This window comes from Limulus polyphemus, unplaced genomic scaffold (assembly GCF_000517525.1).
Source record: "Limulus polyphemus unplaced genomic scaffold, Limulus_polyphemus-2.1.2 Scaffold3009, whole genome shotgun sequence".
NCBI classification, from domain to species: Eukaryota; Metazoa; Arthropoda; class Merostomata; order Xiphosura; family Limulidae; genus Limulus; species Limulus polyphemus.
In genome coordinates this window covers 129-26,943 of record NW_013668619.1, presented here as the reverse complement: position 1 = coordinate 26,943, position 26,815 = coordinate 129, and the positions used below count along the sequence as shown (strand labels likewise).

Genomic DNA, 26,815 nt, shown 5'->3' with positions numbered 1-26,815 from the left:
AACTATAAGGTGAGGAAAGAGGTGGATGTATCAAACGTATATTGTATGGAGATGGGTGAAAGGTGGGTGTATCACAACTATAAGGTGAGGAAAGAGGTGGATGTATCAAACGTATATTGTATGGAGATGGGTGAAAGGTGGGTGTATCACAACTATAAGGTGAGGAAAGAGGTGGATGTATCAAACGTATATTGTATGGAGATGGGTGAAAGGTGGGTGTATCACAACTATAAGGTGAGGAAAGAGGTGGATGTATCAAACGTATATTGTATGGAGATGGGTGAAAGGCGGGTGTATCACAACCATAAGGTGAGGAAAGAGGTGGAAGGTGGGTGTGTCAAATATACAATATAAGTGGGAAAAACGGTAAACTCATTTCATATTTCCCTCTCAAACATAACATAAATTATTTCCATCCTGCATTAGGTGATTGTTGTTATATTTTTATCGTAAAGTTTACTTTGTTTCGAATATTTGGGCAAATCTACAAAACCGTCCCTAATATTGAACTGGTAGACAGACCAGTCGGAAGGCAGCTAGCTAGTCAACTCTTGGACTACGCTAATCAAATAGTGAGGGTTTGACCATCGCTCTTATAACGCGACCACGACCTCATAATGTCAAATGCAATTTTGTGGCATCGGGATAACAACCGTGGGCACGTATTGAATTGTAGGAAGGTTTACATTAATCCCGGTTTAACCTGGATATTGTAATAATTGTAGGAAGGTTTACATTAATCCCGGTTTAATCTGGATATTGTAGTAATTATAAGAAGGTTTACATTAATCCCTGTTTAATCTGGATATTGTAGTAATTGTAGGAAGGTTTACATTAATCCCGGTTTAAGCTGGATATTGTAGTAATTGTAGGAAGGTTTACATTAATCCCGGTTTAATCTGGATATTGTAATAATTGTAGGAAGGTTTACATTAATCCCGGTTTAATCTGGATATTGTAATAATTGTAGGAAGGTTTACATTAATCCCGGTTTAATCTGGATATTGTAATAATTGTAGGAAGGCTTACATTAATCCCGGTTTAACCTGGATATTGTAGTAACTGTAGGAAGGTTTACTCGTGTGATCCAATGCTACTAACTGTTATGTTACTCGTGTGATCCAATGCTACTAACTGTTATGTTACTCGTCTGATCCAATGCTACTAACTGTTATGTTACTCGTCTGATCCAATGCTACTAACTGTTATGTTACTCGTGTGATCCAATGCTACTAACTGTTATGTTACTCGTGTGATCCAATGCTACTAACTGTTATTTTACTCGTGTGCACAAATCCAATGTTTTTTTGCAATATTTCTTAATTGGTTCCACAATTTTACTTCTAAATATCTAGGACTGTTATTTTATAGATGTCGCTGCACGGTTATACAAACGGATACTATGTATTATTGAGGTCAAAATCCATAAAAGTGATTTAATCCATTTAGCTAGTAAGAATAAAATGTAACCGGTCAGACTCGGAGTGAAGACCAAAACCAAAACCCACTTTTCACTTAATGCCTTCGCCAAGGGAGTAATTTTTTAAACTTTCACAAATATGGAAGCATAACATAGCCAGGGGATAAATTTAATAACCTTTTACACGTGCCAAATGGTTAGAACGGTTTTAACAATCATAAGCGTATAGAATGTCAACTTCATTTTAGAACAGAAATCAAAAGTTACGTTCACAATTACGTACGGACCAACGGACAGAATGGAACTCAAACTTGGATAAGCAGTTTTTACTTCTGGATGCTGACCTACCCAAATCTTGATGTTTCACTTGAGACTGTCATCGTCCTGCTTCTTTCCAAACGTAGTATTATCAACTTAACCTTAGAATAGCCGATGGAGAGTGATTCGCAAGGACCCTATTGAAATTTGAAACACATTTTTCTAAAGCACTTGTCTACCAAATCGACTTTGTTGGTTACAGGGTCACGTGCCTCGTCTGTCCCTCTGGTTACGTGCCTTTATACAGTACTATTCATGAGTCACACACTAATAAAAATTAAATAAAGTACCATGGAAACTAATTAATCCTAGTAATTACTACTACGTATTTTAATTGTAAATATACTGACTTCTTCGTGTTTTTCGTTGTTGTTTTGTCAGTATTTACACTGGATGTTGTAACAGGCAAAAAAACATACATTTTACTCCATATTCTACAATATTTGGGCCTTTTCGGTAGTGAACGATATAAAAACAAGCTGATAATTTGAGATTTAATATTAAATCACATAGGTATATCAATACTTCACATATATAATGTATTTAATGTTATATTTTCCCGGTAGGTACGTGGACTTTATTAATGTTTTGACCTACGACTATCACACTGCTTACGAAGGGGTTGTAAATCATCACGCTCCTCTTCATAAAACCCCCGACGTTGGCCGTTGGGACGAAAGAGACAGACTAAATGTGGTAAGTTCACTGCTACACCATTCGTAAAGGGCACTTTCATATTATGTCTACGTAAACTTTATGATCAAGCTGTTTCATAGTAGGGTTACGTAAGCCTTATGGTAAGGTTACGTAAACTTTATGATAAGGCTGTTTCAGTTTTATAGACGGTTTACATAAGCCTTGTGGTAGGGTTACGTAAGCCTTATGGTAAGGTTATGTAAACTTTATGATAAGGCTGTTTCAGTTTTATAGACGGTTTACATAAGCCTTGTGGTAGGGTTACGTAAGCCTTATGGTAAGGTTATGTAAACTTTATGATAAGGCTGTTTCAGTTTTATAGACGGTTTACATGAGCCTTGTGGTAGGGTTACGTAAGCCTTATGGTAAGGTTATGTAAACTTTATGATAAGGCTGTTTCAGTTTTATAGACGGTTTACATAAGCCTTGTGGTAGGGTTACGTAAGCCTTATGGTAAGGCTACTTAAACCTTATGATCAAGTTACATAAGGAATTATCAGAATGTATGTCATTGTTCTATATGACTAGCGACTTCGGATAAGTTTATTTTGTAAATATAGATGTGTGTGTGTGTAACTTACAATAAAGCACTCACACGGTGATAAGGTAGTCACTATACGTACTTGTATCTGGTGTCTATAGATGAGACAAAAATCATGTATTTGATCTATTTTTCAGTTTGTTTATTTGTTAAATGTAGCTTGAGTGAAATTTTATATTAGAAGAGACTTATAGTTGTCAGAATACCATTGCTAACTATATTACCATTTTAAGCAACGTAATACCTTCTTGATTGTATCATTAATAAACGTGTCAACTAGCGCCATCTTTTGGACGATTGCTTAAAGAACATATCGAAAATCAATATAATTCACCAAATTTTCTAATTTTATTCACTGCGGTGTTTTCGAATGTCCACAAGGGGAGAACTGGCAATAAATGTCCCTAAATATAACATGCCTTGCCTAGTTCATTAAAATATGATTTCCTTATTATTATTCCACTAAATAAGTTCATGGTTATAATTCTTGAATCCTTGGAATGGGACGTGCGCTTAAAATTCGTGTCTCTAAGTTTGTTTTCAAACCGGTACGTTGTTATTTTTTAAATAAATCACACTGTTGGATTTTCAGGTTTTTACTTAATTTCCCTGTTGTCTATTACAGAATCCTGTACCGTTTAATATACAGTATGTATTTTATGGGACATCGCTATTTAAAACCACGACAAGTTTATACGTTCATTAATGGCTTCCAAATATAACGGACGACTTTAAAACCATTAACAAATCGTTAAGTACGACACGATGATTTCCTGAAACCAGCAAGAATTAAAAAAAAATAAATAAAATATAGCTGAAAAGTGTTATCTTTATTTCTAACAGAACTGGACAATAAACTACTACCTGGAGTTGGGCGCCCCTAGACACAAGCTGATAGTAGGAGTTCCTACTTATGGCCGATCATTTACCCTACTGGACCCTCTTGACAATAGGATCGAAGCCCCTGCAGATGGTCCTGGTGAAAAGGGCCCATCTACTAAAGAAAAAGGATATTTGGCATACAACGAGGTATGTAAACATTAGGCCTATTTTATACCACCAACAAATCACAATGGGTGACTGATTCTGTATCTCATGCTGTTAAAGAAAACTATTATGTGCAAGTTTGTGATATTCATATAGTAATTAGTCATTACAGACGTTGCAACAATAAGGAAATACTTTATAAATGATGTTGTTTCTCTGGATGCTAAACCTCCTTAAAATAAACTTAAAAAACAACAACAAGAACCTTCGACCCAATTTGGTGATTATTTTTTTAAGCTACAAATTAATATGCCTGATCAAAATAACATTTTAGTTTTCATTACATCACACGCTAGTTTTGTCCATGAATGCTAGGATTTGTTGAAACCACACAAACTAGTGATTCTTTCGGTATTAATAGTTATCCAGCGGCTCATGTACCTCACGACTGGAATCAAGGTAGAAATGAAATCTGTCACTTAGGTTGGCTGTTTGTAGCTACGTAATGGATTATCTGCGCTATGCCCACTGTGAATATCCAAACCCGGTTTTTAGCGTTATAAAGACTTACCGATGAGCCACTAGAGGGCTACTTAAGGTTGTGAAATGCAACAAATGTCAACAGTGTCGAATAAGACTAAACTTCAGCCTTTCATCCTGAATTAACTGAAATGACCACTAACAGTGATTTAGCTTCCCAGCGGCAAGTCTGAAGGCTTATTAAAAATAAAAACGGGTTTCGAAACCCGTGATGGGCACAACACAGGTAGCGTGCTTCCTATACTATATGCAAACTACCATTATTACTGGCTTAACAAGTTAATTTTGTATTTATTTTCAGATTTGTCAGGGTATATTGAAAGACAACTGGGAAGTCCGACGCCCTTATCCGGAACTTTTGGGACCGTACTGCTACAAGGATAACCAGTGGGTTGGGTTTGATGACGAAATGATGGTCATCAATAAAGTAAGTTTTACATAGTTCATTATTCTCCAAATATGTGTGTCTATTTGCGTAATAAAACTAACTTTAATAAACATATAGGATACTAAGATATTTCATTTGAACGTAGGCAGGCTACATCAGAGAACAAGGTTTAGGAGGCGCTATGGTCTGGACATTGGATAATGATGATTTTCGAGGATTGTGCGGAGAAGAGAACCCCCTGGTGACGACCTTACGCACTACTCTACTGACTGGTACTAAGGAACCCCCTACGAAATCTGTAGTACAGACAAAACTAGATGAAATCAAAAAGCCATTATTATCGAATATAGAAGAATCCAGCAAACATGGCAGACGTTTGCCTAATTATCATCGGCTGAGAAACGATACCAGAGCTATCATCAAGAATCCCAAGGACCTTCTTCAGACACCCAAGCCTCCGACAACCCCTGATCCAGGTGGTGATTTTGTTTGCACAGATGAGGGCTTCTTCAAGAACCCTAAAAATTGTAAGAAGTACTACTGGTGTTTGGATAGCGGGCCAGCAGAGCTGGGTATCGTTCCTCATACTTTCACTTGTCCAGCTGATTTGTATTTCAACCCACTGAGAGACTCTTGTGATTATCGCCGCAACGTGCATTGTGAAGAAGAAGAATCCACGACTAAACCAACAATCTCAAAACCATCTCGGCCAACCAGAAAATACTTCCGACGTAAGCGCCCACGACACCATTTCCGTAGGACCACAACAACAACTACAACAGAAGCTCCGCAAACAGAGGTCCCAACCACCCATAATCTTGCTGACCTGGTACGCCTGCTGCAATCACTCTTAAGGAATGAACAGTTGACCAAAGAAGATACTACTGATGCACCAATAACATTAGCTCCAATATCCAGAACCCTTCCAAACTATGTCACTCCTCAAAGGAATCCAGGAGTGGAACCCACAACAGGACCGTTAACCAGCACATCTTCATCAACCACAATAAAGAAAGCTGCAAGACACAAAATTCCACGATATCGACATCACTCCCAAAACTTATCAGCTGCGGGTCCTCCAAAAACTTCCAGCAATGCGCCAGTTCCTCAGTTGACTAACCAAGTTCCACGGAGGCCACAGTTTGAGGCTGCATCAGTTAACGAAAAGTTATTTCAATATGTGTCACCAAACAGGAAGAAGTCTAAAGCTAAAGAAAATAAAGATGACCCTATGGTGGACTGGGGAGGGCCACAAGTTCCACTCATTCCAGCAGAGCAAAAGGAAGTTGGATCCTTGTTTATCGATCAAAATCACGAAAGAACCAAAGTTTTAACATCAACGGAACCTTTTTCCGAAGCTAGAACCACTAATGATTTCAAATCTCGCGTTCTTGACAACCCTTTTCAATACAAGGCCATTGAACGAGTGAATCCATCCAGCAGAAAATCTAGAGAGATGCTGTTCAAAGATAATGAAACACCTCGCATGTCTCATTTGCTGACTCGACACAGGGGTGGTTCTAGGGCACGAACACGGGTACGATTTCGGGTGAGACCACGCACGAGGGAAAGTGAAGATGCCGTTTCCTCTCGCATAAGCTCGGTGACCTTGCCAAAAGATCAAGATCTATCAGACTTTACAGCTGTCCATCAAGCCACGCGTCGGCAGTTGCGACGACGACCACACCGGACAACAACAACTACTCCGAAACCCAGAGGACCTGGAGTAACCATAGCAGAAAGCATGAATGTCCAGTGCATCCGTCAAGGGGTCCACCGACATCCAAAGAACTGTAGCCAGTTTATTGTGTGCGCTTTTGAGTTTGATGGTACCTTCAGAAATTATTTCCACAGTTGTCCACAACGGCAGATATTTGACGAAACATTGGGCAGGTGTATGTTTGGAAATATGGACACTTGCTTAATTACTGTTTAGTCACTTGATGAGGTCCTGAAATATGAGCTTCAAATCTTCCTCACCTCCGAATGTTTTTTTTAGAAATAATTCGATAACCTTTAGGTAAAATGAAATTAAATCAAAATTTCAGTTTATCAAACCAATCGGCAAACTGTTCTATAAGAATAAAAAACACAAAAGTAAATGTGTAATTGTTTCCTCACAAAAATCTCATTAAAATAGGTAAAGATATAAGTTTAAGTGGTAGCTTAAGAAAACAATATTTTTGTTTTGTGTTTGACGAAAGGGCTGTGTTATAATACGATAAATGCAGGGGTGGAAACGTTAAAGATATCTGCCAGTTCTGTCTTTACAATTAATTCCAGAAATCGAAATATGTCTGTGCATGTAATGTCAAATGAAAGCCGACAGTTAGTGTCGCATACAACCAATAAAGAACGAAGGTAAGTTGACCAACCCCAGGTACTGTGCCTCCGTTCTCACTCTAAGTCTGAGGAGCTTATCACGCCAAAAATCGGGTTTTGATACCCGCGGTGGGCACAGTACAGACAGCCCACCTCAACAACAAACCACAAGCCTATTTTTTATCGAATTAAGTAAATTTTAAAAAAGTAAATAAATTCAAAATAAGTGACGTACATTTACCACAAGGTTTCAAAATTGACTGGTTCCTAGTACCGACTGAATTTGACCTCTGCATAAACTTTATGATAAACAAAAATGATACTACATTCGTCGAAGAAATATGCATATTGATAACCTTAAAGTTAAACTCTTATCTTGCACACAAAGACCTTAGTCACGTGGATGACTTGACAGGCAAATGTACCGGAAACATAATTTATAAACTCGGTACCAGGTGATGTCCAATTTGCCAAAACAATTACGATATTTTTAAGTCACTGGTTCTTAAACGTCTGACTTTCCAACTGGAACGTTTGATAGCTGTGCCTTAGAAGCATATGATTTGCCGACCCATTAAGCCTAACTCTTAGTGTTAGACGTTATTGCAAGGGCGAAAGATATTGATTGTTCATTGGGGGCGTTATGTGAAATAAACTGAAACGACCCCTTGTAGTTTTAAGCAGTTGTTGTTTTCTGGAGGGGGGGGGGTAGCGCCTGTTACATACACAAGCATCAAATACTGAAGATGGGGAAGGGATCGTTGAATAAAGGTTTATTGTTAATCACTTCAGTTGGCTTAGGCCCGTGACTTTAATGCTAACATAATTAATACTAAGTTACAACTTATTTCCTTTCTTATTTTTAGAGCGAATAAAATCGCTATGTGTTTGATACCTTGTGAATAAGCTGGTTCAGTTTCTCTACCTTGCATTTCAAAACAATAATCATTATAAGTTCGAACAACAACTTACCGTAGTTAGGGCTAGGCCTGCATCTTTTAACTCCTGTTTCTTTGATTGGTTCTCTCACCATTACAGGAAATTATGTTTATTTTATGGTGTATATATATATATATATAATAAAGAAATTTTTATTTATATATCATAAAATATACACCATAATAACTGTAAATATTTCTATCAACCAGTTATTTTGCAAAATTAGCGAAGCATTCCGACTGAAGGTTTGAACTGTAGCTATTTACGAATTATACGCGAGTGTATTCGCGCGCGCCTAAAACGATGTGTAACGTGTTCTACGAGTTTAAACGGAGGGGAGGTGGCGGAGCTTCTATCACGTATGGCTAACATTACGTTTTCTATGAAAACCGAAATTAAAAACATAAATGATTATTTGTTTTCACGCGAGGCTCTGAACATAGAAAGCAAATGTAAATTAATTTTAATGGTTTTTTAGGTGTGTCGCTACAGAAAGAAACGGAAAACTTCAACTTAAAAAAAATATATTCCATTGTAACCTGTTTGATCAAAACCTTGACATTTAAAACAACGGGGTAAGACAAGTTACCATTATCAACCACAGAATATTTTATTATCTACTTCTTATTCGTATATTATTATTGCTCTAAGCCAGAAGACAAAGTATTAATTTTATCTGTAGGGTATAATTAATGTGAGGTTTTCTAGTTTTGTAACGTTTAACTTTAGAAAGTCCAGTTTGATTAAAGAAAGACTCAATATATGTCATTACTTTTGAGTAGCGGCATTTCTAGGATTTTTTATTAGGGTGGGGAAAATGGTTGGTTTGGGAGTCAGAAAAAAAATACTTCATATTAGTGGAAGTCAAAATGTAGTGAACTTAAAAATCTTATAATACTATCTGGCGCCCCTGACAGATCGAATATTCACACAACCTTGACCGTGATCTTTCCGCGCGTCATAAATCATCATTCCACACGTTTTGTTACAATTGTTGACTAACGTAAAGATGATGGGTGAACACGGTCGAAACGACGTTTTAAAATTCGCCGATTTCTTACAATGGGGATAAAATTATTCACAAAATTTTAACAAGTTTTATACAATAACGTCACCAAACAACATATCACTATCAGGATTAAAAACCATTTGAGAACACGTGCGAACAGAAAGAATATAAACTTAAAATGTGGTGCGTGTTTTGAAGACCACCGTGTATCAACATTTGTTTTATTTTAATATATCTTAAGTTCGAAGTGTAAAAAGCTCTATGAAATAAAGACAATTGTCATGCACGTTAAAATAAGGTACTTTGTACGTTCTGAAAAAAAAAAAAAAAACTGACTCATTTAATTAAATGTATTACAACATTTTTCTTTTCTGTCTTGTAATAACACGTTATTTTTCGTTTTATGCATACACCTGCCTTTTATATTATTTTATGTGTTCCAATACAACGTAATACCAACAGAACAATGTTTCCATTTCAGCGTGTTTTAAACTAGTATATTGTATCGAAATGTATAATAAATGACGTTTGAAGTTTAGATTTCACGTTTTTGTTGATAGCAAGGGCAGCCAATAGTGTAGTCTAAGTTTAACCATTCATTCTACATTCTAATTCCTAGGCCTAATTAGAAACACTGTTTATTCAATTCTCTACGTACTTAAGTAAAACGTAACTCCCAAACTAAAAGACTTAAAAGTTTTTGTTTTTCTTTAACTATATATATATATAAAATCTATATAGAAGGTTCGAGATCTCGTGACTTAATAAAAGTAAGACAGTATTGGAAGAGTCCAAAAACTTTATTATTTACTTTTCTTCGTGTGCTTTTTTTTTCTTCAATTATTAAGATGAAACTGTTTCCCCCATGTAACGTACATTGGATATTTTGTGACTTGAAGCTCACTGTCAAATTTAAAAAAAAATACTGTGGCCTAGTTTGATACGTTATTTGTAGTTTCTTCCTTAATTTTAATTAAAATATTTAACTTCCATTTTTATAAAGATGCTTGAATTCCTTAATAATTAATATTTCAATAGTTTTCTGTACATAGCATAATCCGTTAGAAACGAAACAAACCATATTAAAAATTTTGAGCATGCGTAGTTTCACCCTTACTTAGCGCCGAAGTTCACGCAGTCACCTTAATATTACTACGAAACCGTGACTTGTGCTACAACCTAGAGTTACTACTGGAAACAACCAAGTGTCCTTTTCCATTTGTACCAGGACTGAAACAACTCCGAGGTAGTTGAAATTATAACAACGAACCGTGGGATAATTGTTAGTTTTAATTCTGTAGTCGTTCAGTGAACTGGTTGAGATAACAGTAAGTTCTGAGTACTCGCACAATGAACTGGCTAAAACAATGGTCATTTCTGACTGAACACTCGCTATTCCGGTTGCATTTCGATTTAAACTTTTTCGAAGATGGGTACTGATATTCAACAGCATTAAAAGTCAGCCTTTTTAACACACATACAATATTATTTGATAGATTGTTTAGGCAGAGTATTCATTATGAAACTGTTGAATGGACGGCAACTGCCTGTTCTAGAAACACAAATGTAGAGGACGACGTTTCGTAAGTCTTCCGCCTTTCTTCTTGAACCTGAAGACTTTCGAAACGTCGTCCTCTACACTTGCGTTTCTACAACAGGTTATTGCCGTCCATTCAGCAAAGTTTCATATACAATATGTTCATACCTAATGAAAACTTGTTCATATAAAACACAAGTATATGCAATGTTGTCCAAGTTCAGTTTATCTTATGTTTCATGTCGTGGCAGTTAAGCATCGCTCGACATTTTTCTTTTTCATACAGTGCGTAACAAAACCTGTCGTAATTCCTCTTGAACGTCCTCAGAATCGGGTGCGTCAAATATTACTTAAGAATCACCTGTGCCTTCTAGTTTCTCATGACATAATGGGCATGTGTCGTGTGAAAGGTTATCAACACCAGAACTTAAAACATTCATTACACTTTTAATATTATTATGCATTGTTAAGTCCAGTAATTCAGCGCTCTCTATATCCCCACGATCGGGGATAGGCGGAATATAACGACTGAATTATTAGGGTTACACATTTTGTAAGGTATAGAAATAGCGTCTTTAATATAAAGAAACAGGAAATCGGGGTATATTTTAGGCTTACTCTATTGTAATGTTATATTAAGTCTAATATAGATATATTAATCGGCGATGTGGATTATTCATTTATAAAATATAATTACCATAATACATGTAAAATATATAATAATTATAGTTGAAATAAATTAGACGTGTGCTAAACCTACTTTATCGTAGTTAAGAAATTAGGGCTAAGTTGAGAAATTACTCTGAAGTATGATTGTAAAATAAGTAATAAATTAAATATATGTTGTGATAGGTCCATTATAATATAATAGTAAGTCTACGCTTTTTTAATTAACACATTTTTTATCGGTTGTACATAGTAAAAAAACTTGTTCATTTTATTCCCAAAAGCTTTACTACGTACAACCAATAACACTTGTGTGAATAATAATAAGTAAGTAACTTCATGTGAAGAGATAAGAAACTAGGCTTAGCCTTAAAGTAATGTTGGTAAATAGTAGCCAATTATCAATATTATTATTAAGACTGCTTTAATGTAAACTTAGGAAATGATTTTTAAAAAGTTTTTAACTTCATATATGTATATCATAAAAAAGTTGATGTAATTTTTTAAGCAGACTTTTGATGTTAGATATTCTCTAATTTACACAACAACAAGTACGTACAAACCTCATCCATCATCACAGGTTGTTAAGTTTTTAATGGTTTAATATTTATTATATACTGAATTACTTATAAGATTGTTTTGTCTACTTTCCTTTTTAGGTTCTTCTATACATAATACACTTAACGTAAAAGATTTCATATAGAACTAAGAAAAATTGCTCACGAACACCAATGCAAGTGTTTCAGTTGGAACGATTGTGTTAAGGCTACTTTAATATAAACCTAAGCCTATCTATTGTAAAGATATAATAAATTATGTTCAATTTATAGTAAAACTATTATAAAGTTTATCATGTTATTTCAATGGAGTTTAAGGCAATGTAGACACAGTAGAGTTTTTGGTTTAAAGACTATTTACAGCCCTTGTTCGTTTTTCAAACATGAAGAATTAAGACGTCCACTCTAGTAAGAAGAACCCCCACCTATCGGATCCAACAAGCACGAGAAACAGAGGACCTAATAGCACATTTCATTTAAAATTGTTAATAAAAATTAAACTTTCATGATCTCAGGGGCCAATGTACTGTCAGGGGCCTTTTTTATAAAATAGGGGGAGTAGGGTCTGAACGTATTACACCCAAGAGTCCCCCTTGTTCCAAAGGCTCTGGTACACGTACACCCTCTGGCAATAGCTTTGTCTGAGCACTCTGTCGTTAAAGATGAAGCTGTGAACAATTAAGAGCAAGTACATGCGATGTCCTAACAGGAACTAAACATAAATAGTAACAATTAAATAAACAATTGTTCACTATTTGATATTATAACTATCACACTATATATTATTGTTAAAGTTGGACATTAAATATTAAATGTTTCATTGAAAAACTTTCTTTACCAAAAACTACAGGTGTTCTGGGCATAAATACAAAAGACAATGAAATAAATGCTGTGTTTTACATTATATTGCTATAAAAATATCTGAAGTAAGTTTATAGAAAATTTTCAGTCCAATAAATCTGGTGATTCTGAAAACTGTTTCTAAATAAAAACACTATGCTCTATTTAATAAAGCAGGTAGTGAAGAACATACACTTAAAACAGACACACCCACCCCCCAGAAGGTGGAGTTTAATGAATAATATGACTAAAAGCAGCAGAAAATATCTGTTTAATTTATAATAGAATTTACACTGGTTGAAGATTGTAAAAAAAACCTTTGAGAAATAACAAGAAACCGATTGTTTTTCACTGCAGTATACTTTGCTCTGAGCAACAAAGTATCGAATTTTATTTAGTGTAACTTAATTCAAACATTTAGTGTGGTCAACAAGGTAACGAATCCTATAGATTCAAGTTCTATACTTTCAAACGTTTATAGTAGCACATATACATTAAAATGTTAAATAATGAAAGTTTTCACAAGTCTGAAATATAGAATATAGTGAGGATAAAGTGTACTAAACCTCTACCTTATAATAATGTTTATTGTCTATCAGATACAACTGTTTGTAACACAATAATAAATATGTACACACACGGTTCTAGATCTGTCTTCAAGACTGCATAATCAAAGCCTGTTTTTTTTTTTTCTGATTATAACTTTGATAGTAGAACATCAAACAAAGAAAAATATATCTAAACTTCTACTTATAAATCAACTCACCATCTTTCTAACCAGTACTGTAGTTTTTCCTCACAATACTTAAATACTTTTTTGATCTTCTGGAATTTGTCAACTAATATTACAGTCTTTGTAAATCACAAAAGACTGAAACCAAAGACCTAACCACAGATGCAGTAAGATGCATTACTACTGTCTGTTTAGATCTGGGAAGAGTTTAAAACGAGTTGAACACCACATATATAATAAAACCAGAGTGAATTATCTCGTGGTTTGATGCAATAAATACCTGGACATTACAAACAAAAAATTTCCGACATTTTGATCTACTTAATAAAAATGTATCAACACTTGTGCAATATTTTAGTAAAAAAAATCTAACTTATTTCAAACCAATGTTACAATCTGTACAAAACAAGACAAGAAAAAGTAAGCTACAGTAATGCATCAAATGAAAATGATTATTTACAAATTAGATAGGATCTGTCTCTCTCTCTTTCTGTAGATGCTTGATGAGTGCATGTATTGGTATCAACAGTGGCTTCGTGCTCACAAAATTATTCTATGTACATCATCACCAGGATTGTTCATCTGTATCTATGCTGGCAACTTCAGTGTTTTTCCTTTTATAACTGGGATAAATAAAGATACTGATCAAATTGATTTATTCTGTAGCAATATATACACACACACACGCACAGATCCTTAGAATTAATAGTGCCATTTAAAAGAAAAATTCAGTTAGATTACAAAATAAGAGTTTAGGATAGCATACATGTACATATAGATTAACTGTTTGTTTTAGAGCAAAGCACATTGGGCTATCTACCGAGTCCACCACAGGGGATCGAACACCTGATTTTGGCATTGTAGTCCTTAAACATATAAAAGGTTCTATAGTAAGAACTGCTTGCCAGTACTGTAACATTATTTATAATTTACAATAACTGGTTGAATGATCAATGAATTCTTCCAACAGATAAATAATTGTTATTAATATTCATGTTTTTCTTTTACTAATATAATTTTTTGTAAACAGCTACAATAGGAAATATAAAACATCACCATGTTTACCATTTTATCTTACGCAGTGTTTAGTCACCTGCTGTAATCAGACCTCTCTTACCTGATTCATTCAGGAATACAATAAATCTCACAACCGTTATTATTTAATCAACCATTTTATCTTAAGTAGTGTTTAGTCACCTGCTGTAATCAGACTTTTCTTACCTGATTCATTCAGGAATACAATAAATCTCACAACCGTTATTATTTAATCAACCATTTTATCTTACGCAGTGTTTAGTCACCTGCTGTAATCAGACTTTTCTTACCTGATTCATTCAGGAATACAATAAATCTCACAACCGTTATTATTTAATCAACCATTTTATGTACAGAATAAACTGGAGAAAGAGGAAACTCAAGTTTTCCAGTGAATAAAATCTTCCAGGTTATTAATACACAATTACACAACCTAATGTAAAGAGTTATTCAAGAACTTTAACCATCACAAAAAATTATAATAACCTCTCGTCCTGTTCAGCCTTTAAATAACACATAAAAGAGAGTAGTCAGGCAGTATGTATTTACCCGTGAAACCAACACATTATCAGTTACGTTCACAGAACGTGGCATAACAGATAGTCAGGGTCAGATTGCAATGTACTGTCCAGTACTTGAAAGGAGTAAACCAATAAGAGCTAATGAATGGCCCTGTGGCTAACATTCCCTACAGCTACATCTGACAAGTCACAAAATCGAAACAGTTGAGGAAGAATAAAACTCAACTATTGTAGAGCAGTGTAGTCGAAACATTGAATAGGTTAAAAAAAGAAAATAATAAAAAATAATGTGTTTCCCATCCTGGAAGAACCTACGAGACATCAAGTGGAGAATAATCGACTTGTTTCCAACGTCTAATGCCACACCAGAACGTGCATGCGAGTTTGGAAAAGGAACTTGCTGAGGCATCATCAGAACAGTTGTCTAGGATATGTATGAGTGTTCCAACTAGAAATATCCAATCACAGTTTCTCATCTACAACTCCAGATGTGGACCCAAATGGGGTAATTCACCTACTAGAGATGTCATCTGATTTGAAGAATCACAACCAGAGGCATATACAATCCAGAAGCTCAAGAGACAACAATGTTTAAGAATTTATTCCGATTCATCCGAACATCCTCTAGAAAGTACTAACAAACAAATCACCAAGGGCAAATTTGGTGAGGTTTAACTCAAAATTTACTTTTAAGGTGTTCTGGAACATCTCTGTGAACAAGATGAATCAAAAGCCATTTTGTTAGAGTATCCAAAGCAACATCCAAAGAGTGATTCATTGTAGAGCATAAATAACCTTTTCTGAAGAAACACAAAAAGCATTTTTCTGAATGAGAATCAAGATCAGTGAGGGTAGGCAACACAACAGGTGAAAAACAATGGTTGCTTTCTCTTGCAGCCCAAGTTTTAAGTAGGGGTCCAAATAGAATGCTTTCCAAGAAAAACCTTGAGAAACACAATAAATTATTCTACTAACCCTTTCTGAAGATCTGAAACTTCCTGATCTGGAAGTAAAAAAGCACACAGGATCATAAAGGAAGAAGAAGAAAAACCTGACAGAACTGAAAGAGGAGGATGACAACAAAAATAAAAGTACAGACCAAACTGAAGGATGTGTCAAAGCCAAGGGTCTCACAGATGAAAAAATTATCTGAAATAACTCCATAAAAGTCTGGATGGAAGAGTCATCCAGAATATGAGAGAGTCAATGTTTGATGTTTGGCCATTTGAAAGGTACAAGCAAGTGTAGCAGGCATCAATGGAGAAGTAGATTAAGAAGATAAACAACAATATTCACTGATCATCTTGAAGAGGGATGACAATCAAAAGCAAAACAAGATGTTAAACCCTTAATCAACTCCTGATGGTGTGCTTCTCTTGAATGGGAAACTAGTTTGGGTGAAACGCTTGGAAAGACAATGAATTAAAGTGTCAATGGAACATCAAAGCTGCGTGGTAATAGAAACAATATCAGTTAAAGAAGACTGCAATACAGGTATTTGATCCTGACTGAAAGACTCAAGAGAATGAGAACATCTAACAACTGCACTGAAAAACAAGTCTTTAAAACAAATCATAGAGCTGAAAAATTACAATGGGTAAATGCAGAGGACCACATGAAAGAACCCCCCAACAAGTAATTTGAGGGCCACAAACTTGAAAAGTAATACGAGAAATAGAAGATGACTCTGCTTAAAGGTCACTCATATGATGGACATGAGGAATATGAATTCTATTGATATTCTGCTGATTTCTAGAGACATCGGTAATGGTCCTAATATCAAGAGAAAGTGGACAAAATAAAGATTTGTGTACTGAATCACTTAACATGGCCTTATGACCATTAGAAGTGACAGAAATTGGTTCAAGATTTGAAGTAGAACACACCTGAGACCGGCAGATGCTTCTTCAGAATTAGGGCTAGCAGACAAATTTTGTTCTGGCTCTGAACAAAAGACTGATTTTGTTCAAAATCACGAGAAAATCTATGGTGTTCTGCAACTTGAGTATTGACACAATCATGAAACCTACCAGCACACAATTAAGTATTAATGGCCCAAATATGTTGATCAATAAGGACTGGCAATGCAACTACAGGACCAGACTGCATGAAAAAGGCCTCTAAAGGTCTTTAGATGTTCCAATACTGTTGGAAGTATTTGGATCAGGATTAACCTTTATTTCTAAGTTTGTTGTAGCAATGTTAACAACACAACTGTCAAAAAGAAAATGTGAATTATCGTGGGAAAGCAGAACTTATATACGTCCCTCCCTCCTAAAAAAAGCATAACAAGTCAAGGGAAAGTGGGAGAGAGAGAACAGTGGGTAATTTCATTCAAGCTCTGCACTATTTCAAGAAAACTCAGAACTTGTGTTTGTTGACAGCATAACACAACAAGGAAAGGTTGTTTTCTTATTTAACGAGTAAGCCTGTTTTAAAAACTGATACACCTGAACACCAAGCTGTGTAATATTTGAATAATGTGGTTACATCTTCTGCCTAAACAACCTAGAAGCCAGTGGAGGGTAGCAACTATATACTGTATATATACACACTAACTCGGATTATACTTCAAGACGATTTCACCCAAGAAGACAATGTTCTCACGTGATACATTTAAAGTATTTGTCAAAGAATCAGATTTAGCTTTCCATATAAATCATTACTTGCTGGCTAGAAACTGCCAATCATAAAAGTATCATGGCAGAATGGATAGGAAGCAGGCAAGGGTTCCTCAAGTTTAACTCACTGCTCTGGCAGAATGGACAGGAATCAGTGAAGCAGGCAATGATTCCTCAAGTTTAACTCACTGCTCTAGCAGAATGGACAGGAATCAGTGAAGCAGGCAATGATTCCTCAAGTTTAACTCACTGCTCTACCAGAATGGACAGGAATCAGTGAAGCAGGCAATGATTCCTCAAGTTTAACTCACTGCTCTAGCAGAATGGATAGGAAGCAGGCAATGATTCCTCAAGTTTAAGTCACTGCTCTGGCAGAATACATAGGAATTAGCGAAGCAGGGAAGGATTTCTCAAGTTTAACTCACTGCTCAGGTGAGTACATGAAATCTTTAATCATGTCTAGTAACTGCCTCAAACTATCACTAGATTTCTCTCTCTTAAATATGCACTTTAGACAATGAAGAACAGTAAATTATACAAATCATAGGCCTAGTGACCCGAAGAAACAATCGATCCCACATCATAGTTGTTTTACTAACCTAAGTTATTGAGTTACCTACTTGTTAGTGTAAGTATATCAATGAGAACAAGTGTGACTATTAGCTTGTACAAAATTAATATTTGTAGCTGTCTACAGTCTTCTGTTGAATGTCATTGAAAATTTACTGTATATTTTTAACACTTCTGAAATATCATACCTTTAATAAGAAATTTAGAATTGTTATTTAATACCTACTATTTAAATCATTAGCATTATCTCAAATCCTACAATGCAGGACTAAACTTGAACTTTTCTGCCATATTAGTTCATCAGTCATGTTTGAAAATTCTGAAAATCAATTTTTTTTTTATTATTATTATTATTTTTTTTTTATTATTATTATTATAAATTAAGCCAATTATCTCAAGGAGTATTTCTAAACTGAAAATTAAATTTCAGGATCCTGACATTAAAATAGTGATTTTCTGCAGGATTTCCAGAAATGAAATTTTTAGAGCTAATATTTTATTCTTTCCAGGATTTGTGTGTATTCTCTTCCAGAAATATATCCCCGGGAGTCGCACATCAGAACCCATTATACTCACCTCTAGTAATATACAAGTAAAAGAAGTCACAGTAGAGCACAGTCTGAACTACACCAGTCACAATGGGAATCAAATCATAAAATCCTTCAATATAGTAGCGATAGATCCAGTTTAGGATATACAATGCACGATACAACCCCAGACAGAACAGGTAGTGTGAAGTAATAGTTTCGGCTTCCCCCGTCTTGGACACCAAGAACAACTGAGGCAGGATAGCAACTGATTCCAGATAAATGGAGAAAGTCCACAAGACCTGTAAGTAGTTGGAAAATATATTATAAAAATGAAGTACCTTTCTCTGTAATATTAATGTTCAGACTTATTTTAGTAACATATACATCCAGTTCTGAATATGTATAAGTAATCTTTTGTTGTTGTTTTTTCACACAGTGGACAAACTTTTCATTTACTTATAACCAATTAATATTTTATTAGTTTTTAATTCATCTAGCCTTTTTTACATTTCTGTTGAAAAACTCGCACTAAACTTCCCAAACGATAAGTGAAATATTCCCATTTTCTACGTGTTACAAAACTTTCTCTGGAACAAAATCTATTATAAAAGTTATCTAATACCTTGATTTTTTACTGTTTACGGACACTTTCAGCAAGTTTATAAAGACTGTATATCAGTTGAAATGGTTGATACATAGGGTTTTCAATCCATAGGAAAAATTCCCAAGATCAACCAATTTATTATTACTGACACAGAAATGGACTTAACTTTTTCAAATTAATTATGAGGAGATGTGAAGAGTTTATGTTGTTCTCTTAATATTGTGTAACGTAATGTAAACAATGGATTTACAGTTCCAATTTTACAAACCATAACCACTAAAGTTGTTAGTTATAATCAAAGTTTTATCTTAAGTTAGTTTGATAATAAGATTTATATATATATATATGATTTAATTAAAATACGGAGAAAAAAGGGACCAACGAGTCTTTCAGGGCTATCCCTGCACCTTTTAAGAAAAAGTAAAAAGTCAAACTTGCTGTTTATTTTTCAGGAAATTATAAATTCTTTTTTTAAACTCTACTACTGCCAATATTAACTCATTCCACAAGTGGATCATCCTGTTATAAAACAAAACTGCCATAGCTGTGGAGCTTAGTCGTTGTTTTCCAAATCATAAACTTATGCCATCTTGCCTTCAAAATACAGCACAAACAAATCAAGTAATCTTTAACCTATTGGTCCCCTGGATAACCTTGTAAACTTCAATAAGATCACCTCTTAAAGTTAGGAGAAAATAAGTTAAGAGATCTTAACCTATACCCATATGACAACCCTTCCATCCCTGGAATCTTCATTGTAGCTCTCCTCCAAACCTTTTCCAATGGGATTTAAAGGTAGACATCCATTCTTAGGTAAGGCTGTGAACAATATTTGAAGTAATGCTGAACTAATGATATGTATTAAGAAATAGTTACCTCTCTGAATAGATATCTTAAAAGCTCAGCCATCTCAAGCTTCTATAATTAAAGGTAATTTACCAACTAACCAGCTGGACAAATATCATTCTGTTGTACCTCAACACAGCTAGAACCAAAATTATAACAAGATACATAAAAAAAACCTGCAAATAGGGATCATAAAAAAGAGTAAAGAAACAAAGCTGGAGATACTGTAGACATTATTTACTCAAACTACAAATCTCACGCCATTACCTAGAATTACATTTGGTGGAGTCAAAATAGGGACTTGTAGTTTGAGTTAATAATGTTTATAGTATCTCCAGCTTTGTTTACTTACTTTTTTTTTACAATATCTATTTGCAGGTTTTTAAATTCCCAGTTTTTCTATTTATCTTGTTTGCTGGCTTTTTTTTTTTTTATGCTCAACTATGGGCAAAGGACTACTTGATATGGTAGCTAACTTTATACATTCCAATGATAAGATTCTTCAAGGGGTAATGATACATTGTTTACACTTGATTTACGATGTTTTTTAGCTTATGTAAAACACTGAAGAAACAAATCATCTTTTCAATACCCTTACGACCTTCGCAGTATCTTATTTAGTATTCTACAAAAAAGTTTGGATACAATATACCAAGCCATTTTTGTTGTAGGCTGGCAGGAGAATAATAATAATCATATTAGAGGAAGAATTACAAATGGGCCGTTTTGAGCATATTTGCTTTTTTCTTGTAAGTCTAATATGCATGCTTTGTTTGTACATTTTTATATGTGTACAGCCTTAGCAGTCAATAGTAAAAGTTTTAAAGTGTTGTTTGATCTGAATCTTTACTGTTTAAGGTGCTTTTTTTCCCCGAACGTTCTATTAGGGTTTTGTGCAATTCCTTGCGATCCCTGTTACAAAACACTATAGTGATTCATGATTAACAGCAGGAGTACCCAACAGATGAAACAATGCATCTTAATCTTTATAAGCAGAAAAGTAAGAATATTTAAGTTAGTATTTAATTATCTATACTGAGTAAAGAATTAAGTTATGATAATTTATTTCTTCCAGTGCAGGAATCTTTTGTCACGTAATCATTATATGTATTATTCTATCATTACACACACGACTTCTATTAATCAGAATTTATGACTTTTGTACTTACACTTTGTCTAACCTTAAAACTACAATGTATAACGTAACTCAACAGTCACATACTTTGTACAAGGTGTTTACCGTTGGCTGGCTTCTGACGTAATGTTAGGTTAATAAGTGTAAACACGAAACACTTAACTGCCAAGTTAGATGACTCATTGTTACTTTTTCATTACTACTGAACCTGCAGGCATTATCCTCTAGGTTTTAGTCTATTGGTACCCAACTTCATTTACCTCTCAGCATGTGAATGTCACTTGTTCAGTGTTTATGAACACTGTGTTAATAAACAGTTTCCGTGATTATTCGATGTGTTGTTATTGTTACTATCCAGTAGAGGCTGCTGTCAACAACTTAGTCGTAGATGGTGTAGAACAAGATTGGCGTAACTGATTGCCAGGTTGGTTTCTAGCTTCATTCTAAGTACATATTTAGTACTGATCAGAAGTTAATATTAAATCACAAACTTCACTAATTCTGCCCCTATCAATATCCCTGATGTAAGTAAGGCCAAAGTACAGACTTCTAAGACCTTCCACTATTAATGAGGGTCAAGTTTGACCAGACTTCATTAATAATATTTCTTTGCTTTCTTTCCTCCAACCATTCTACAATCTATTTTAAAAATCCCAATCCCAAAGTTTCCCAATCCCAACTGGATTTTTAGATAACTCATCTCAACCATCTGAATTATAATTTTAAAAATAAAATCACACAATAACGTAATAATTTATATAAAACAAGTAACGTACAGCAAACGGAATTCATGACCATACCTCAACCAGGGAAAACTCGTGATTAACCAGAAGTCCCAGGATAACAACAGGAACGAGTAGAAACTCTATGCGGAAAGTGTCATGGTTACGATCATACGTAGCTTTAAATTTATTATATATCAAGTAGATTGTGGCATACGACGTGGCAACGAAGAAGACTTTCATGACCGAGTTGTAAACTGATACAAAGTTTGTAAAGAGATCTAGGTACCGAGAAGTGTAGACAAGAGCAAAGAGAATCTGGGTCTTTCCTGAAATACCTGTAACAAATAAATATTACTCTCTTTTTATCTATGATTAACAAGTTTGTCCGGTTTAAATATGCATTAACTTATCAATTCTATCCTTTCCATATTATAACGTGTATCTTTTTAAAAAATTTGAATGTTTGAGTGTTCAACACTGTTAGTGTTAAGTGAAAGTTTTTGTCAAAAACATATTTTTATCTTTTGCCTTCCTCATTATAAATGACCCGAGGATGACAAAATCTTGTCTAAACGTCGTACAATCATTACCCAGTCAAGCCGTCTCAAACTTTTATTTTCTAAAGTGGGTTCCTTGTTATCAAGAAGGTAAATATAGTAGTTTGAAAGTGCGGCGCTATTCTTTAGTAGCAGTAATAATAGTAGCATGGACAATGGGCTATTAATTATGATTAATAACGTATTTACAATCAATACTACTACTATTCCTAAGCCTAACCGTTAGTAGTGTTACTACTACCGGTTCAATAAATTTCATACCTGCACAGGATCTTGTTTTCCATATTTTCATTAGTAATATAATAATCGCAAGAAGATGTGATAAATCTCCTGCAAGACGGAAGACATTCATTATTTTTTCTTAATTCTGATATAAACTATATCAGTGTACAAGAACCTGAAGAATAAACAACAATACAACTATCCCATCCAATGTTAACACTGTTAATGTTATTTACTTCGCCAATCTGATGCGGCCCATTATATGTCAAATTTAAACAAAGGGACCTCTTAATTATAAGTAAATATATTTAATTACAGGAAATTTCAAATATAAAATTATAGTTGAATATTGAAGGCATCCTTTATTTGTTCCGAAAAAATAAAATCCAAATTTTAGTCTTGTTGTTTGACCGTAATCTTAATAAATATTTTGTTAAATCAAATGTATTAATAATGAAACTAAAAAAAAATTCTTAAAATTCTAAAATTAAAGAAAAAATCATATAGACCGTAATGATATCTATAATAAATTAAAATATTATTATTCCTTGAAAGCAAAGTTTTCTTGTATTTATCTCATTTAACATTGATGGTGAATCACAATATTTTATCATAATTACATGTTAGGATTTGGCATAACCTTGTGGTTAGGATAATCGACTCGCAATCTGCGGGTTCGAATCCCGTCAACAAAAATGCTCATTCTTTCAGTCGCGTGGGGCGTTATTATGTGCGATCAATCCAAGCACTATTCGTTGGTAAAGAGTAGCCCAAGAATTGGCATAGGGTGGTGTTGACTAGCTGCCTCCCCTCCCTCTAGTCTGTCACTTCAAAATCTAAGCTGTAGGCGTATTATGTGAATGATTATCAATCACATTCTTCGGTTTAAAGAACTATACAAAGTTCTTTTGGCAGCGAATGCTGGTGTTGGCTGCTTTCCCGGCGATTAATAATTAAAACCCTAGGGATCTCTGACCTGGCTGTTCAGCCCACGTCCTCATAAGGTGTTGCTCAAGTTGAAATACCAATGCCAATAATTGCACAGGAACCAACATACAAAAGAGATACACATATTTTCATTTCCGTTGCATTTGGTACAAAAACTTAGCAAGCTTATCTCATTTATATAAAACACCCCACTTTAGAATTATAAAAAAATATCAAGAGGAAAAAAATACGTTGTTACTTCAACAAACTACGACTCTGCTCAGGGTTGGGCGTGGCCTAATGTTTAGCATCCCCCCTTCCATAAATTCAGAATTAGTGGTTCAAGTTTCGTTGCCGCAAAAACGCGCTCAGCACTTACTGGTCATGCGTGTGCTGTAAGAGTGAAGATCCAATCCGACTATTCGGTGGGACAAGAGTAACCTAACAGTTGGCGATGGATGCTGTTAACTAGTTGCCTTCCCTCTAATCTATCACTTTGGAAATAAGGGAAGCTATGCACAGATAGTCCTTGATGTAAGATAATGTGACTAAAGATAGTAGTATTAGTTATAATTTCTACACTATCTACCACCATTGTGGCAGAAAGCATCATTCTTTTCATCAACTAAACTATCTTTATTGATAAACCTTTCATATATCTGAAACTAGAATATTAAAGTATTTTTTAGAAAAAATTCTAAAGCAAATAAACCAGAACTACTTCCACAATAGGCTATCTGCGCTCTGTCCACTACAGAGAATGAACCCCCCGAATTTTAGCGATGTAAATCCGTAGACTTACCGCTGCCCCACTGAGGGTGGGTGGGTGGAGTGGATTCTCAATGCTTTAAACTTTTTTCGTCCTTAACAATTTTCAAAAATAATAATTAATCATAACTTTTTGTTGAAATTTTGAAACTTCGATTGATATTGATTGGTTAATACTGCTGTCCTTTTACACACATCTTGACCCCTTAAAATGATATATATTAAAAACGTCAACCGCTGTTATTTTATACTAAGAGCATGGCTTCGTGGGTTACATCTATAAATTATTTTAGACCGATTTATAGTTGCTTGAACTTCTTTGTAAATTAAGAGAAAATCCCTTGTGGCCATTTTAGCCATTCCGGAGGTTGAAAGTTGACCACCACTGGAGTTCGTTTCTTCCGAAAGTGTTTCTTAAGAAACTTGAAGTTTTTAGGTTGTAACTTGATGACAATTGTAGCCAAACTGATCGTTTGCATATGGTTATAGAAACATTACACGTCGCTTCTTTACCAGGTCACAGGTTAAACTCCTAAGGACGATCGGTAACACGTTGATCTTCATTTATTGTTTCCTTACACAACGAAAGTAAAAGCTAAAGGTGAAAGGTCAACAAGCTTCTCCAGTCTCGTTGTCAAAAATTCATTAAATATCAATGTTGAGAGTATAGGACTTTTTGCTGATCGTGGATTCTTGATATTTTAATTTCATGTACATTTGATGATATGTATATTGAATTCACGAACATTCGTTATATACCAAATTTTCTATCAAATTTGTGGTTTTTCTTCTTCGAGAAACAGTTATCAACCAATCAGGTTTCGGTTAGAAAGTTACGTAGCACATAAATATTTTAGTTAATATGTCAGCAACTCTTGTGGTAACTTTCGATATTTGTATTGATCTTTCTTCTTGGATATTAATATTATCCCTTTTTTGTTGCCCCCAGTGGCACAGCGGTATGTCTGCGGACTTACAACGCTAGAAACCGGCTTTCGATACCCGTGGTGGGCAGAGCACCGACAGCCCAATGTGCTTAACTTCAAACAAAGAAACCTTTGTTTGTTAAAGAGCAAGGCCATACTAAGCTATCTGCTGTGTCCACCGCGGTGAACCGAACCCCGGATATTAGCGATGTAAACTCGTAGACCTAACGCTGTCCCACCGTGGGACGTTGTTCTGTGAATAACATAACACGAACACGCACAAGTGTCCTAACCCATCTCAGTTAGGCTTAACAGTTAACAAGAAACAATTGCTAAGTGATTTGTAATAAAAAATATTAGGAGTTCAATTCTCACGTTTCAGGTGTAACATTTATTTGGATGTTCATGGTCGTCCGTTTCACGCAGACGAAATTAGGGTTCAAGTATCGCTTTAATAATTACACCAATTGACTATTAATTGACGATAGTGTGTGTTTGTTTGTCAATTTCAAACATCTCAACCAGATATGCACCGGCATGAAATGTTTAATGAAATTTTGGATGTGTGCTAAAATATCTCTCGCAGACACAGTTCAATCTGTTCATAAAGCACTTTAAATTCTTCTGTTCTTTGTCATTCATACAAAATCAATAAAACTTTTTTTTTTGTTAATAAACTTGGTTACTTTATTAACATTTTACCACAACTGCCTTCTAGAACTAGTACATTAGCAAACATAGCTTTAAACCATAGCATACATAGCTTTAAACCATAGCATAATTATCATTACATTATCACACTGTTTAAGTAACAACGTCCAAACTTGGGTAATGTACATTAGTATACATAGCTTTAAACCATAGCATAATTATCAGTACACTACCCAAGTTTGGATTGTAAGAGATGATCACACTGTTTAAGTAACAACTAAGTCATTGCTAGTACTAGTACATTAGTATACATAGCTTTAAACCATAGCATAATTATCATTATCACACTGTTTAAGTAACAACGTCCAAACTTGGGTAATGTTGTAAGAGATTAAGTCATTGCTAGTACTAGTACATTAGTATACATAGCTTTAAACCATAGCATAATTATCATTACATTGGACGTTGTTACTTAAACAGTGTGATCATCTCTTACATAAGTCATTGCTAGTACTAGTACATTAGTATACATAGCTTTAAACCATAGCATAATTATCATTACATTACCCAAGTTTGGACGTTGTTACTTAAACAGTGTGATCATCTCTTACATAAGTCATTGCTAGTACTAGTACATTAGTATACATAGCTTTAAACCATAGCATAATTATCATTCCACTACCC

At 34.7% G+C, this 26,815-nt stretch overlaps 2 protein-coding genes across 2 annotated transcripts in view; one reads left to right on the top strand and one right to left on the bottom strand.

Moving 5' to 3' along the window:
* Positions 1 to 6,899, top strand: part of LOC106468440 (probable chitinase 10) — a 35,101-nt gene extending 28,202 nt beyond the window's left edge. The window contains exons 7-10 of the mRNA XM_022396777.1: positions 2,305 to 2,434; positions 3,819 to 4,004; positions 4,804 to 4,929; positions 5,036 to 6,899. Coding sequence (XP_022252485.1) covers positions 2,305 to 2,434; positions 3,819 to 4,004; positions 4,804 to 4,929; positions 5,036 to 6,826 — 2,233 coding nt within the window. The 3' untranslated portion in view covers positions 6,827 to 6,899. The remainder of the gene's footprint in view (positions 1 to 2,304; positions 2,435 to 3,818; positions 4,005 to 4,803; positions 4,930 to 5,035) is intronic.
* A 6,430-nt stretch (positions 6,900 to 13,329) lies between these two features.
* LOC106468444 (ER lumen protein-retaining receptor-like) lies at positions 13,330 to 23,152 on the bottom strand. The gene is made up of 4 exons (XM_013928870.2): positions 22,899 to 23,152; positions 22,156 to 22,415; positions 18,817 to 19,069; positions 13,330 to 14,116 (listed from the first exon to the last, which is right to left on the bottom strand). The coding sequence occupies exons 1-4, from the start codon at positions 22,987 to 22,989 to the stop codon at positions 14,082 to 14,084; spliced, it is 639 nt and encodes a 212-aa protein (XP_013784324.1). The 5' UTR covers positions 22,990 to 23,152; the 3' UTR covers positions 13,330 to 14,081.
* Between the last annotated feature and the right edge of the window lie 3,663 nt (positions 23,153 to 26,815).

What these genes read in the sequence shown, in the direction of transcription:
- LOC106468444 (XM_013928870.2), bottom strand. Translation starts at nt 22,989, where the DNA reads ATGAATGTCTTCCGTCTTGCAGGAGATTTATCACATCTTCTTGCGATT. An exon ending in GAAAACAAGATCCTGTGCAG is followed by an intron (nt 22,416 to 22,898) that starts GTATGAAATTTA and finishes TATTTGTTACAG; the next exon opens with GTATTTCAGGAAAGACCCAG. An exon ending in ACGAGTTTTCCCTGGTTGAG is followed by an intron (nt 19,070 to 22,155) that starts GTATGGTCATGA and finishes AACTACTTACAG; the next exon opens with GTCTTGTGGACTTTCTCCAT.